At 38.8% G+C, this 14,481-nt stretch overlaps 1 protein-coding gene and 1 long non-coding RNA gene across 3 annotated transcripts in view; one reads left to right on the top strand and one right to left on the bottom strand.

The window, feature by feature from the left end:
* Window positions 1-4,758, top strand: part of LOC122134836 — a 7,807-nt gene extending 3,049 nt beyond the window's left edge. Inside the window, exons 1-3 of one of the 2 annotated variants that reach the window (XR_006153127.1) lie at window positions 7-144; window positions 245-313; window positions 4,708-4,758. This is a non-coding gene — a long non-coding RNA (uncharacterized LOC122134836). Of the gene's footprint in view, window positions 1-6; window positions 145-244; window positions 488-4,707 lie in introns of those variants that run through there. The other variant, XR_006153126.1, reaches the window with a different exon arrangement.
* Window positions 4,759-8,472: 3,714 nt separating this feature from the next.
* Window positions 8,473-12,302, bottom strand: LOC122134834 (uncharacterized protein C6orf132-like). Its single transcript, XM_042711621.1, has 3 exons — window positions 12,002-12,302; window positions 9,181-9,270; window positions 8,473-9,002 (listed from the first exon to the last, which is right to left on the bottom strand). Exons 2-3 carry the CDS (start codon window positions 9,257-9,259, stop codon window positions 8,683-8,685), a joined length of 399 nt encoding a protein of 132 aa, XP_042567555.1. The 5' UTR covers window positions 9,260-9,270; window positions 12,002-12,302; the 3' UTR covers window positions 8,473-8,682.
* Window positions 12,303-14,481: the final 2,179 nt, after the last annotated feature.

Below are 14,481 nucleotides of genomic sequence, written 5' to 3' on the forward strand. Positions count from 1 at the left end.
TGTCATTTCCCACGATGCACTGCTCTGTCCCATGATGCTCTGGTGTTGACGTGTGTCTGGTGTCAGGTGATGAGGGACCTGCAGACGTCAGACGATAAACGCTCACCGCCGCCGGGTCTCCAGACTGACGTTCCCCTCGGACAGGTACAGAAGAATACACCGCAGTGTTTTTAAGACCATTGTATCTGTGTGTGAAGTTTGCTGCTGATGATGACTGCTGATTATTATGGGCTGTCACCTGCAGTTCACCCCAGCTGGCCTCTATCAGTGAAGACTGCTCCGTTGCCGTGGTTACTGCAGAGCTCAGAGAAATGTGAGTATTGACACAAGCCTCTCTCCTCATTGGCTGTCCTGCATCGACCAATGAGAGGAGAGGAAATCCACACACCCCAAAGTACATGAAACTGACAATCAGTAAACAGTTTTTGTGGCTTAAATATTTCAATACATATCTAATTTAACTGCAAACAATTAAATAATAAACATATTTATTTAATATAAAATTTTAATATTTTGCGATTTAGTGTATTAATAAAATGTTTAATTAGAAATAATACATATTTTTATAGACAAAAAATGAAATGTGTTTTTCCTTTCATCAGAGAGAGTTGAGGCAGAAGCCGAGCCGCGTCTCGTGAAGGTCTACTCGGGTGGGCTCGGTGCGGCGGTCTGGGGTCATCTAGGGCTGATGGAGCTGGTGTTTCAGCCCTTCAGCTCTGAGGACCCGGAGCTCAGCTCTCTGATGCCCCCGATGGAAAACACAACACTCTGAAACCACGCTCAGAAGATCTGCTGACGCGAGACACGCCTCTAAAGACACCTCCAGCCCCGTCCTGACAGGAGGGAGGGTAATGTTGATATCGCACCAAAGACCAGGTCTGAGGTGGTATGAGTGAGGTTTTCAGCATGTTTACGCATCACTGTGAGTCTCCGTGACAGACAAGGAGCATCTGTGATCACTGTGATTATATAACATGCCAGACTGTGAACATATAAACGCTCTTTAATGTTTTGTATTTATAGAATGCATCAATGCACCACATCATGTTTGTATTTGTTTTGTTTTTTTTTTTTACTTAATATTATTTTCAAACCATAAAGGACTAAGGAATTAACACTAAAAGGAAATATATGTACATTAATGACATTTTTAGTTGCAATAAAGCCACAGATGAGTGTTTGTGATTTTAATAACGTACTAAAATTTATGAGTCTTATTGACCGCTTTGCGACTAAATGCAGAGCTTAAATGCATTTTTCCCGCATATCTATCTTTTTTCCGTCAGAATGAGGCATCAGTGTAAAACCTGGCGCTACAGGAAATACGCCAGTAAGTATAAAGATATTTTCACTATATTTACCTACGAATGAACTAGCAGCACTACATACTAAAAGGTTTGTATTTTATCATAAGCTAAGATAATACTTACATATAGTACTTTATATAGTATACCAATAATAACCATTGTATTAGAAGGCAGTTCTTAGTTTGACAGCTCGCTTGGCTTTATTTTGAACGCGCTCTCGGCTTTTATTTTGAAGTGCACTCGGCTTTTATTTTGAAGTGTCTTCGGCGCTGGAAACGGAAAGTGCAGCACTCACAAAACGGCGGTCTCGTTCATTTCAACTTGCGGGAGTTTGCTGGAATTCAGTGTGGGATATTAACCATTATTTAACTCATTATGAGCTCATAATGATTTAATAGAATTGCTGTATTGACTCAGGGTGGAATTACCGAGCAGTCCAGAATAAACCGTGACACTCTAAACACACGTGCATTAAATGTATCAACCCAGCACATCTGTAACCAGAGTAACACATCGGTCAATAACCTCACCGATGACTGGTTTGAGATTAGAAAAGCAAATGAGACGTTTTCTGAAATGTTTATGGTGTACAAATACAAATGATGCGTTGTGTCATTAATATAACTATAATATGCCAAAAAACAACAACAAAAAAAAGAAAAAGAAAAAGAAAATAAAATCAGTTAAAACTGTATTTTGGCTACAGATGCAAATAGATACAGTGCAATAAAATAACGATAAAATGTTTTTTGCAAGTTTTTATGTCCATCATGTCTTAACAAAACCCTTTATGGAAAGCCAAATAATGTTACAACTTAGAAATGTAGGGAAAAAATTTTTTTTTTGTTTTTTTTTTTTGCATGTAGTGTCCTTGCCTTAAATAGAAGAAAATTGACTGATTTTATTAGTAAATACGTTTATTGGTTCCCTACTACAATGCGGGATATTATTTTATATTGCTCCTAAAATGTCATGTTATCCCCGTGTAATTCATAATGTGTATTTAGTGTATATTATTTATGGATATGTGGTTTTGTATTTTACATTTTGAGGTTTCAATTTAGGTATTTTTTAATTTATATTATTAATATATGTTTATTTAATATAAACTGCCCGTTTCAATAAAGTTTAGGATCTGACAGATGTTTACCCTTCCTCCGACTTTTTTTTTTTTTTTTCGTGATTCTCTTCGACAGCCCACTCGTTTCATCAAGACTGCATTTATGTTGATCAGAAATACAGTAAAAAAACCGTAACAATTCTGAAATATTATTGCAATTTAAAACAGCTGTTTTCTGTGTGGAATCTCTGTTTAAACTGTAATGTAATTTCTGTGATGTGCAGCTGTATTTTCAGCATCATTACTCCAGTCTTCAGTTGTCACATGAGTCTTCAGAAAATCAGTCTAATATGATGATTTATTATGGTTTGCTGCTTCATTTTTTTTGGACCTGTGATTTTTTTTTTTTCAGGATTCTTTGATGAATAAACAGTTAAAAAGAAGAGCAGAAAATAGAAATATTTTTCTAACAATATACACCTACAATTCAAAGGTTGGGTCAGTAATTTTTTTTTTTTTTAAAGAAATGATGCTTTAAATTCAGCAATGGATGTGTTAAATTGATCAAAAAGTGATGATAACGACTTATATTGTTAGAAAAGATTTAGATTTTAAATAAACAGTTGTTCGTTTTAACTTTTTATCCATGAAAGAATCCTGAAAAAAAGTATCACAGGTTCCAAGAAAATATTAACAGCACAAACTGTAATAAATCTCATATTAGAATGATTTCTGAAGATCATGTGACACTGAAGGACTGGAGTATATGGATGCGGAAAACACAAACTTTTATGTATATATTATATATATATATATATAGATATAATAATTTTTTTATTTACATTTTCTCATGACTGTGGACACAGTAGTAATGTGTGTGTGTGTGTGTGTGGTGTGTGTGTGTGTGTGTGTACTTTCCACGATGCACTGCTCTGTCCCCATGACGCTTTGGTGTTGGGACGTGTTGTCCTGGTGTCAGGTGATGAGGGACCTGCAGACGTCAGACAATAAAATGCTCACCGCCGCAGGGTTCTCCAGGGAACTGCCGTTCCCCGGACCGGGTACAGAAGAAACCCGCAGAGTGAGTGTTTTAAGACCATTGGGTCTGCTGTGTGAATTTGCTGCTTGATGATGACTGTGTTTTATGGGTGTCACCTTGCAGTCACCCAAGCTGGACTCTATCAGTGAAGACGGCTCGTTGCCGTGGGTTACTGCAGAGCTCAGAGAAATGTGAGTATGACACAAGCCTCTTCCTCATGGCTGCCCTGCAGACCCAATGGCAGGCGAGGGGAAGAGGAAATCCCACACACCCAAAAGTAATGAAACTGACAATCAGGTAAACAGTTTTGTGGCTTAAATATTTCAATACATATCTAAGTTAACTGCAAAAAACAATTAAATAATAAAATATATTTATTTAGTCATAATATTTAATATTTTCTCGATTTAGTGTATACAAAAAATGTTTAATTGTGGAAAAAATAATACATATTTTTAGAGACAAAAAAATGAAAATGTGTTTTTAATTTATATTTAAAAAAAAAAGTCACATTAAGTAAAAATTGAGAGAACAAGTAGTATAAATATTATTATTTTGTTGAAATTTACGCTGTGGTTATATGCAATATTTTATTAAAAGTATGTTATTAGAATATTAATTTAGATTTAAATATTTAAAAATTTGCATAATTTATATGTATTATATAAATGTGTATATATATGTGTAATAAAAAAATAAATAAATAATATAAAAAATAGAAAAGTATTAAAAAACAAAAAAAAACAAAGTGGATATATATTATGTAATTTAAAATGTATATTTCAAATATTTAATAATTAGATTAAATAAAAATTATTGATTGATGTAGTTAAAATTATTGAATATAGTATGGTTTGTTGTTATCTTTTATCTATAAAACATTGTTGTGTTTTACTTTTTCTGTTTGTTGATAATATTTAATTATATTTAAAAAATCTATCTTCTATTCTATATACACACACACCAACAACACACAGGGATATATGGTATTGTATCAATTTAATAATATTGACTTTAAACCATAGTTACAAAATTATTTAAAACACCTTAACATTACACATTGAATTTTGAATTCATATTCAGGTACCATGATATTTACATTGTTCTCATTGTACTCGCTGTTAATGTCCTTAAAAAAAACATGAATTTCCATGGTATATGTCCATAACGATATTATCCTGGTCCATTTCATAAATAATGGCTTGGTAATATGTACTCTAAGTCTGCTACTGTCGATCCAGGAAGTGTTTTATATCTTGAGAGCACTGATCCTGAGTCTGTCGTATGGTCCGTGGGTTTAGTTTCAGGGACCGACCGGCGGCACCGGGATTTCATGCGTGGCCGTGTGTTGGGCCCCTGGCGGCTTTGGCCTTGTTGACCCCTGTTCCGTCACCATCAAATAATGCCTCATCACAGAAATGGGCATGAATGCTTTTTTCGTTTCATATTTGGGCAAACAGACATTTTCTCACATTTCCAAGATTACCTGTTCAATAAAGTTTTCCTGTGTCATCTGTATATTTATGCTCTCGCATATCTTTATTATACAATATTTGCGGTTATATTCCTTACTTTCCGGGGTAACAAATGGTTAAATGTCCAAAAAAAACAATTTCACATGAACAGTCATACAAATAAGTTTGCAGATTAATGAAAGCACAATTTTATTGACCTATTGATATATCACACAATTTAAACCTGTGGAGATTTCCAGAAAAACCTGTTTGTAGCCGATGCTAGCTTATTTCTTCAAGTACACTTTTTAACCAGTATATTCATGCAAATACAAAGTTTGCATTATTTCTTTTTTGATTCGTGCTTCGATTCAAAAAAATAACTATGAAAAGCAGCAAAAGCATTTTTTCTTCATTTTGAAGAACCAACAGTAATGTGTTCGAGGCTTCGCAACCATTTGATCGGATTTTAAGGCATACTTTTTATAAATTAATAAAAATACATCACGTTTTGACGCTGGAAAAAATCCAGCACCACTGAAGAAGCTCTCATACCGAGAGCTATAGAGTAATTTTGTACATTAATGATTAAAGACATTCAAAAATATTATGCAGAAGTTACAATTACGAACTAAACAGCTGATTAGAAACTTGGATTAAACTAATGAAAAGGTTTGACGTTAAAATGTGTTTTCTGTGTATAGCACAAGTAAAGTTGCTCCATTGTTCGATTTTAGCAGCTCTAGAAAGTCCGTGATGAAGCTGCGGTCGTAAGAGTTCGGCACAATCTGAATATACGGACGGCTGAAATGAAATGTCCACGGTAGAAAGTTACAGTAATACTTTAGCAACAGCAGTAATAAAGCTCCAGACGGGGTGCAAAATGTTATATCTGTCAGGTAGGTACATACAGTATTTACAGGTCAAGGCACGTCTCTGGAATAATGGATCAGGATGAACCATCTTTGATAACGGGTGGTATTGGTTGTTTGTCTCCTTGTGTCACGGTAAATGTCATTCCAAACTGCTGTTTGGTTGATGGTTCGTTACTACAAAGATAAGAAAGAGGCATTATTCTTTCGTAAACACTTTTTCAACGTATAAGATGAAGTATTAGAACTTCAAAGTAATTGCCTATTGGTTCCACACGTTACCAATAATTCCTCATTATGACATAAGATTTTTGGGGGGCATCGGCTGGAATGAAATGCGGTTAAGGTAAGTAAATGAATGCTGCAGTTGTTGTTACACCAAATAAATCAACTTTAGCCCGTTTCAATGTACATAAGTGGTCCTGGCAGGGCCACTGTCTGCAGAGTTTAGCTCCAACCCTAATCAACACAGATAAACACGGTCTTCCAGAATCATTAGAAAAGCTACAGGCAGGTGTGTTGATTAGGGGGTTGCCGAGCTAATAACTATGCAGAGGACAGTGCCATCCAGGACCGAGTTGCACAGCCTGATGTACATTGTAAATCATAAATGTCATGGAAACAACTGTTGGAATGTTGTTCCAGTATCGAGGCAGTTTATTTATCTTCCTGGTGTGATTCATCTCAGCTATGTGCATGTGCTGGGAGCGGAGGGCGTGAATGTGGATGGACTAAAATGATTGTAGGCGTTATTCAAAGCAAAAAAAAACGTTTAAGTAATCGTTCTGTACGAAAATCTGATTGGCACTAAGTCTCCTATGGAACTCTGTTTCCGCCTCAAAAGTAAAAAAGAAATAAAGTAATTGCTAGCTATATGTCCCCAATTGCGACTTTATACCTCACAATGTAATCGTTTCTTTGTACCCCCATGTATATTAAATCCTGTCTGAAATTTTTAAGTCATGTTTCACTCAAAAAGTACACATACAGAAGTACTTGTGAGTACAGTTTTCATGTTAACTTGACTTTGTCACTTGTGTTCACTTTTACTTTACCCTGTTCTGGGATTTAGCCAAAAAAAAAAAGGAAAAAAGAAAAAGGGGGAAGTGGCCAAAATTTTTGAGCTTTTTTGGCCACTTTGCTTTCCAGCTCCTTCATGTCCACTCCACAAGTTTGCGCCGGCAGGGTGGCACTGCGGTTTGTCATAGGATTGTATGTGGTAAGGGGCGATGTGGCCTCATCATCAGACAGCGGAGAGTTCCAGTCATCTCCGTTGGTGTCTCCACCTCCCTGACAGCTGAGAATTTGGGGTCCTCTTCTATAAGCATCTTCTTCGCAGGATACTGAGAAGTGTTGCCCTGGCTAGCGGAGACGGATGGAGGCACTTGTGCAGGGGGTTGAGTGGCTTTAGTTTGAACAGGTGGTTTGGACTGGGGCTGGATATTTGGGGGGAGGTCCCTGGGGCCTTGGGAGGAAAGCTAGGTGGTTTAGGGTTTGGGGGAAACGAGGGGGCCATTGGTGATAGGTGGAGGTGCGGAGGTAGGGAGGGTTTGGCAGGTTTTGGAGCAGTTAACCAGGGTGGCTTGGGGCAGAGAGCCATTTGGTGATTGGAATAGGTAAGGTTTAGAAGGTAGAGGGGCAGGTTTTATAGGGGTAGCAGGAGCCGGGTGACTTGGTGGGGGGGGCAGTTGATAATTGGAGCAGGTGTAGCAGGTAAGAAGGTTTTTAGCAGGTGGAGGGACACTTTTCACAGGTGGAGCAGGAGCGGGGTGACTTGGTGGGGGAACTGGAGGTTCCTCCCTCAGAGTCCCAGTTGGCAAATTCAGGAGGTGGTGGAATGAAGACCAAGCCTTCTCCAATTTTCCACATCTCTAACAGGGACACCCAGACCACTAACAGAGTTGTTCATGGGGCTTTGTAGAGGGGTTGAGCTTATCTCTGGCTTTGAGTAGGACAGAGTTGTTGTGAACATCGACTTTAGTTTGATAGCGAGCGAGTGAGTGGGTTGCGTGTTTGTGTTCGACTTTAATGGTGCATTGGGACTGTCCTGGTTGTTGGCTCTCGAGGAATTACAGTGAAGGAGTTGGTTTTTTCTACACTAGGTTGGATCACAGAAGTCCCACGGCTCTGTTGAATTGCTGTTCTGTTGGGACAGAACAGTTCTGGGCTTTTCATCTTTCCTTTGCAGCCATCAGCAAGGCGAAAGGTGAGATGGAGGTCTCTTTCTTTACTGAGCTGTCTGCGCCCCGTGTGTTTTAGATGTCGGTGGTTCAAGATAGGGCTGTACTTGCGAGGCCTGCCCAGGGGACTCAACTGGGGTCATCACCTGCCTAACATCAGGTATCCTTTTCTCTATTTTGGTGTGAAACTTTGATTGGTGCTGGTACCTCAGTGGGGATGTTTTGTGGTGTTACAGGCTCAAGGATTGATTTTGGGCTCTACCTTGGCTTGTTCACTTGGAGCTTGTTGCCATGTCTGGCTGGTCATCCTTTAACTGATTGGCTGAACTGTTTCCGACGGGCGGGGTTTGGTTGGTGGCACCCCTGGTGGGAAAGATTCAGCATTTTTCCCACTATTCCCATTGACTACACCACAACTGTGTTTCCAGCAGGAATCTTCCAGCAGCAGAATGGACTGGACTTTTTTTTCCCTATCTGTCTGTCCACCAAGTAGGTGTGCTCTTCTGCACGCTGTAGAGTTTTGCTGTGTTCTGAGGGTTTTGAAGCTAGATGGTTGTTTGGTTGGAAGCAACAAGTGGCACAGGAGTTTGGGACTGGATGTCCAGATTAGGTATGGAGTTCACTCGGACGGGTTTTTGAGGTTCTGCCTTTCTGAGCTTTTTTCGAGAACAGGTGATGTTTTAACAGGAGGTGGTGGTGGGTTGAACTTGGGGCATTCTGGGACATCTTGGACATCCAGGCTATGGAGGGAACCTCTGAGGCTGGAAGTTTCAGATGGAGGTTTTGGAGGAGGCATTGGAGGAGGTTTTGCAAGGGAGGCCAGGTCCAAATCTGCACTGTAATTGGAACTGGTAAGTGATGGTGGTTTTTGGGGGTGCCACTGGAGGGGGATGCAGTCTTGCACAATCTAAAGAAGGGTCCATTTCACCAAAGAACTGTGGTGGGGGAGGGATGAATGAAGGAGGAGGTGGGGCTAAAGATGATGGAGGGGGTGGAGGAGCGGAGCTCGGTGGAGGAGGTATAAGTATTTCCCCCTGGAGTAGGTCAGGAACAGAAAGCATCCTTCCATTTAGGAGGTTTGTAGTACTTCCTATAAAAAGACAATGTGAAAATCAACCACAAGTTCATTAAAACATGCACCCTCAGCATGCTGAAAAACATAATTTTTCTGATCCCATATTTACGTTCTATTGTTTCCTGATCAAAGACAAGAAGTTAATAACTATTCCCGGTCATCATGTTTGTTGAGTTCTGTGTTGTGAACTCACCTGTACCGTTTATCTTGGGCTCACTGAAGGGTGGAAGAACCGGTACCATGGGAGTTGGAAACTGCATAGCCGTGCGCATTTCTCAGATGACTGGGATTTAAAGAGAAGCATGTGTGAGCTACATCTTGATTAAAGGAGTCAGTTAGAAGGCAAGGGAGTCTACAGTAATAACACACCTTTTATTGCAGGAGCCACTGAGTCAGAGTTTGAATTTCTAGCACCAAACCAACCAGTTTCAGAGAGCTTATGACGATCAAAAAATGTGGATCCCCTTCTCTCGACTTAGTGCTTTTTTTTTTCTTGTCTTTATTTCTCTGACAAATGCTTAAAACCGTTTAGAAACTGCAGGACCCATCTTGATTTCATACTCACACGTGGGCATGAATAGGGTGAAATAATGTTTCCAGATGTGTTTCTGTAAATCAGGTGAGACCTATTCTGGACACTCCTCACTAAAACCCCATAATGTGAATGATTGTTAGGGAAGCATTCAGGTTGCTACAACAAAGGCACTGAATGTGATTTCTCTACAAAATTGAGCACAACTTGTGTCTGATAAAAAAAGTCTAATTCAGAAAGTACTTTGATAATCTTTCCTTGTAGATAACTTCAGTTGGATTACTATAAAATAACTCGTCTTTCATTCCCCTGTCCTTTCAGTTCACTGACATGCAAAAGGGACACACCCCTAAAACGTGTTTTTTGAGTTTCAAGTTTTGCTGTCTTTATGGGATCATCTCCCCAGAAAAATAACACAAACTTGACCAAACCTTCAGGTGTGGACCTCCTCACAAAGAAAAAACTCTACAGTGACCTAACATCATACATAAACATTGTGAAAGTTGTGTTTTATAATCAGTGGTACAGTTGGTCTACATTTACATGTTTTCCAGATGCTGTTATCCAAAGCAACTTGCGTGCAAATGGGAGTGGTGTTTGTTCATGCGAAAAGTCCCTGCTGTGGTTACTTATTGGCCAAATGAACCCATCTAGAGGGTTTTCACCTGTATTATAGTCCAGAAAGTGAACACACTGATTTTTCCTTTCTCTTTGGAGTGTTATAAGCTGTTTGTGCATAGATAAACTGAAAGTCTCAAAAACTAATGTCTCAAACCCAAAGAGATATTCTTTATAAAAGTTTTTTAAGACTTGTCCATGGCCTCTTAAAATGCCTCGTCTAAACGCCCCCCACATGTCTACGTCACTATGTGGGAAGATTTGCATAACGCCGCCCAGATGATCACGCAAAGAAAGGAGGAGTAACTTTTATTCTCACTGTAGTATTGTTGTTGCCGCCATGTTGTGGAGACGCTGTGTGTTTTGTTTTTTTAGTTGTGATAGTTTGTTTAGTTTTTTTAGAGTTGATGATGAGGATGTTATTCGTTTCTTGATGTGTTGTGTTGTTGTGTGTGAGGAAATACATCAACTTCACAACGTCACATGTGGTTGCTGCAAGCCCGCTGGCCGCTCCTTCATCGAATCTGCCGGCTAACACCGTTCTCAAGCCCGCACGCTTGAGGTATTCAGCCAATCACAGTGCACTGGATAGCCCGACCAATCAGTGGCACACCTTGCTTTTCAGAAGAATGAGCTTTGTAAAAAGTCGTTTGCGTTTCAGAAAGGTGGGGCATAGAGGAGAACAATAATGTAAATTATGTGGAACCTTAAGCCGCATAAACACGTTGCATTACACCAAATACACAACATAATGTTCTTTTTAGCAATGTCATATGACCCTTTTAACTCTAAAGGTTTAATACTAACCCTAAATATGAGCCATAATAATAGTAACACTTGCCGTAGCAAACAACCAATACTTAGCTCAAACACAGGATGTGTGTAAATCTGCCTGATCTGTTCTGTACACAAACAAAAATTGTATTCAAAACAGCATCTTCAGGTTTGGATAACTCAGCCAGAACGAACCTGCATCTATATGACGTCTAACCTCAGCACGGAACAACCGAGGAACACGTGAATCATCACTATCCTGATCTCATGAAGTGAACGAAAGAATCGCTCAGTGTCTAAAAAACATGTTCAGACTGTCGATTACCGACACCCAAAGGGAGCATGTTTGCTGTGATGTAGGCATCACCAGTGCGTGATACGAACCCTAAACTGATGATGATGAGTGTGTGTGTGTGCGTGCACTGTGTTCTGTCAGAGTCAAAGTGTGTTTATATACTAAGGGTGTGTTTATCCTGAAGCTAAAAGTGTGGTCTTTTAGCAATGTGTGTACTGGACGATTTCAGCACATTTCTCTCAAGACTTCTATTATCTATTAAATAATTAAATTAGACAAAATGTACAGTGGCGTGCACCACAAAATGCATTCAGATTGTGTGTCCATAATTGATGTATACTTGCATGGTACTTGCATGGTACTCCAAGGTACTTAAAACTATCATGGTATTACCATAGTAAATTAAATAAATTAAGTACATTACTACTATACATGTACAAAAACAACTTGGTAATACTATATTTTTTTAGTGACCTCAACACTAAAAACTTTACAAAAAAGCATTTTGGTACAGTGATAATTTACAAACGTGAACCATGGTTTTACCCTGTTTTTTGGAAATGTACCATGGTTTTAGCCTGTTTTTAGGACATTTTCACCAGTAAAAACCATCACTGCATTGTACCAGGTAGCTTGAATCCAATAGTGTTACCATAGTACATGTCCAAAAACCATGGTAATCCTATCGTATAATTTTTTGTAAGTGACCCAGAAAACTGTTTGAATGCTATTTTCTATTTAAGTTAGAAACCATATCATGGGTGAAGTCTGGTGATCGGCGTGTTTGGGACGTACCATGAAGTGTTTGACGGTTGGACGCGAGCGCACTTTGGCGGTTCCAGACTCCGGGATGGCAGCCGAGTTAAACACCAGCTCCATGTTGTCTGAAAAACAAAGATATGTTATTTACCTAGTTAACAGGGTAACTAGCAGTCTGCGTGGTGCATGCAGTGTCACTGCTCAAGACCATGTGACCACCAAAACAGCAGAACAACAGGTTCATAAGCATCGTGATGTCTTCATGACAAGTCAAAGGTCAGTGTCTGGTTCGTCTTATCACACATTCTTGAAAAGCCAAAAATAACTTTTACTGAACACAAACTCCCATTAATTTTTCAAAAAGGAGTCTTGTGAATCAGGATTTGAACTCAAGACCTTTGTGTTCCATGCATATGATCCATCAACAGTCTCATAATCTGTTTAGTTATCTGTGTTGGCTCATTAGCGACTTTAAACGCGGTAATGATGTAATTACCAAAGATTCTGCCGCCCTGACTGTCAATCATTACAAACAGGAAGAAGTTTTGACCTGCATTATGACAGCGACGGCGTGTGTTTTTAAAGTACTGATCTTTCCTTCACAAAAAATAAAAATAAGAATGAATGTGTATTTCATATGTTAGCTTTATGAAAATCCGAATAGTACAGTACTTTTTTTAAATATACTATTTGTACCAAAACTGATGTACCATGATATTTACATGACAAACCAGAAGACAAACATGTTATTACCATTGTTTTACAACCCCAAAACCAATGGTAGTACCATGGTAAATGTCCAAAAACATGGTACTACAGTGGTACATGTTCAAAATACAATGGTACTACCATTTTTGTACATGGTATCACTATTGTACATATCCAAAACCACTGTATTTTAACGTACATGTCCCAAAACGTCGGATACTATCATGCTAATACGCCCCCAAAACATGGTACTATAATGGTTATATATCCAGTAACATGGTATTATCCATGGTATATGCTCCAAATGAACATGGAATTACCATGGATATACGTCCAAAAAAACATGGTACTATCATGGTATACATCCAAAAAGTGGTTAGCCTAAACATGGGTAATATACGTCCAAAAAACATGGTGGTAATACCAAAAGAACATGGTATTACTATGATATACGTACAAAAACATGGTACTATCATGGTATACGTCCAAAAACATGGTGGTATGTCCAAAGGAACATGGTATTACTATGATATACGTCCAAAAACATGGTACTATCATGGTATACGTCCAAAAAACATGGTGGTAATACCAAAAGAACATGGTATTACTATGATATACGTCCAAAAACATGGTACTATCATGGTATACGTCCAAAAAACATGGTGGTATATGTCCTAAGGAACATGGTCCCTTACGAAAATTGACCATGATTTTATATTGTAGTAAAATGTAGTAACCATGTTGTTTTTTGGCGTATTGATTACCATTTTATAAAGAACAGTTTTTACTACAAATACCATGGTTAAACTATGGTTAGGGTAGCAAACCATGGTTAATTTGTGGTTGACATGGTTTAACTACTGGTAACCATGTTTTTATTTTTTTGGTTTAATTTGTAGTAAAACCATGGTTAATTTTCGTAAGTATATTACCATGATATACGCCCAGAAACATGGTACTATCATGGTAATATGTCCAAATAACACAGTCGTAGTTTTCTGTCAGTGTAACCGGACACCGTCCACGGACCTCCGAATCAAAAACAGATTATTTGTTTACGGTTTTGCGGGTTTTCTGTCAGAAAACAAATTTGCTCCTAAATTGATTTCAAAAACAAACTAATCCAGAGTCTGTTGTGAAGGTTATTCGTGTCCTGAATAAAAAGTGTTGACGTGTGACGCGCTCACGTGCACGCGCGCTCCCTGACAGGTGCAAAGGTCGCGCGAGGAACACATTAAACTGATATCAGATCTATTTAAAAACTCTACACCAGAGTGAATCTCTCTTAACCCATGCCCCCCTGATTTCCACATTGGTGTCGAACAGATTTGGATTCTTCCGACCCAGGAAATTGAACGATCCTTTCTTCATGGTTGTAACGAAAGTGATTTCATCCGCAGAGACTGAGATCAGCGTGATTTCATGATTTCAGTTGTTTCAGCAGCAGCTGACTGTGAGCTCGAGACCGGCACTGATTCAGAGAAACACTGAGGAGGAGGAAAATATCCCCCGCACCCTGAACCGGCCCGTGACCCCGCCCACTCAGACAGGTGAACACACACACACACACACACACACACACACACACACACACACACACACACACACACGCCCTCACCCAAATATTTGCTGTCATGGTGAACTTGAGTCTCATTCAGGAATTATGGGCCACATTTACAGTGCTAATGTTTGTATAAATCTTTACAGTAATTAATAAACTGATTTAAAAAGAGTCCTCCAAAAGGGTTTTTTAAGCATAACTTATATTATGAATTTATATATAATCATTTTAGTGATGTATATATATA

The sequence above is a fragment of the Cyprinus carpio genome, chromosome A22 (assembly GCF_018340385.1).
Source record: "Cyprinus carpio isolate SPL01 chromosome A22, ASM1834038v1, whole genome shotgun sequence".
Lineage (NCBI taxonomy): Eukaryota > Metazoa > Chordata > Actinopteri > Cypriniformes > Cyprinidae > Cyprinus > Cyprinus carpio.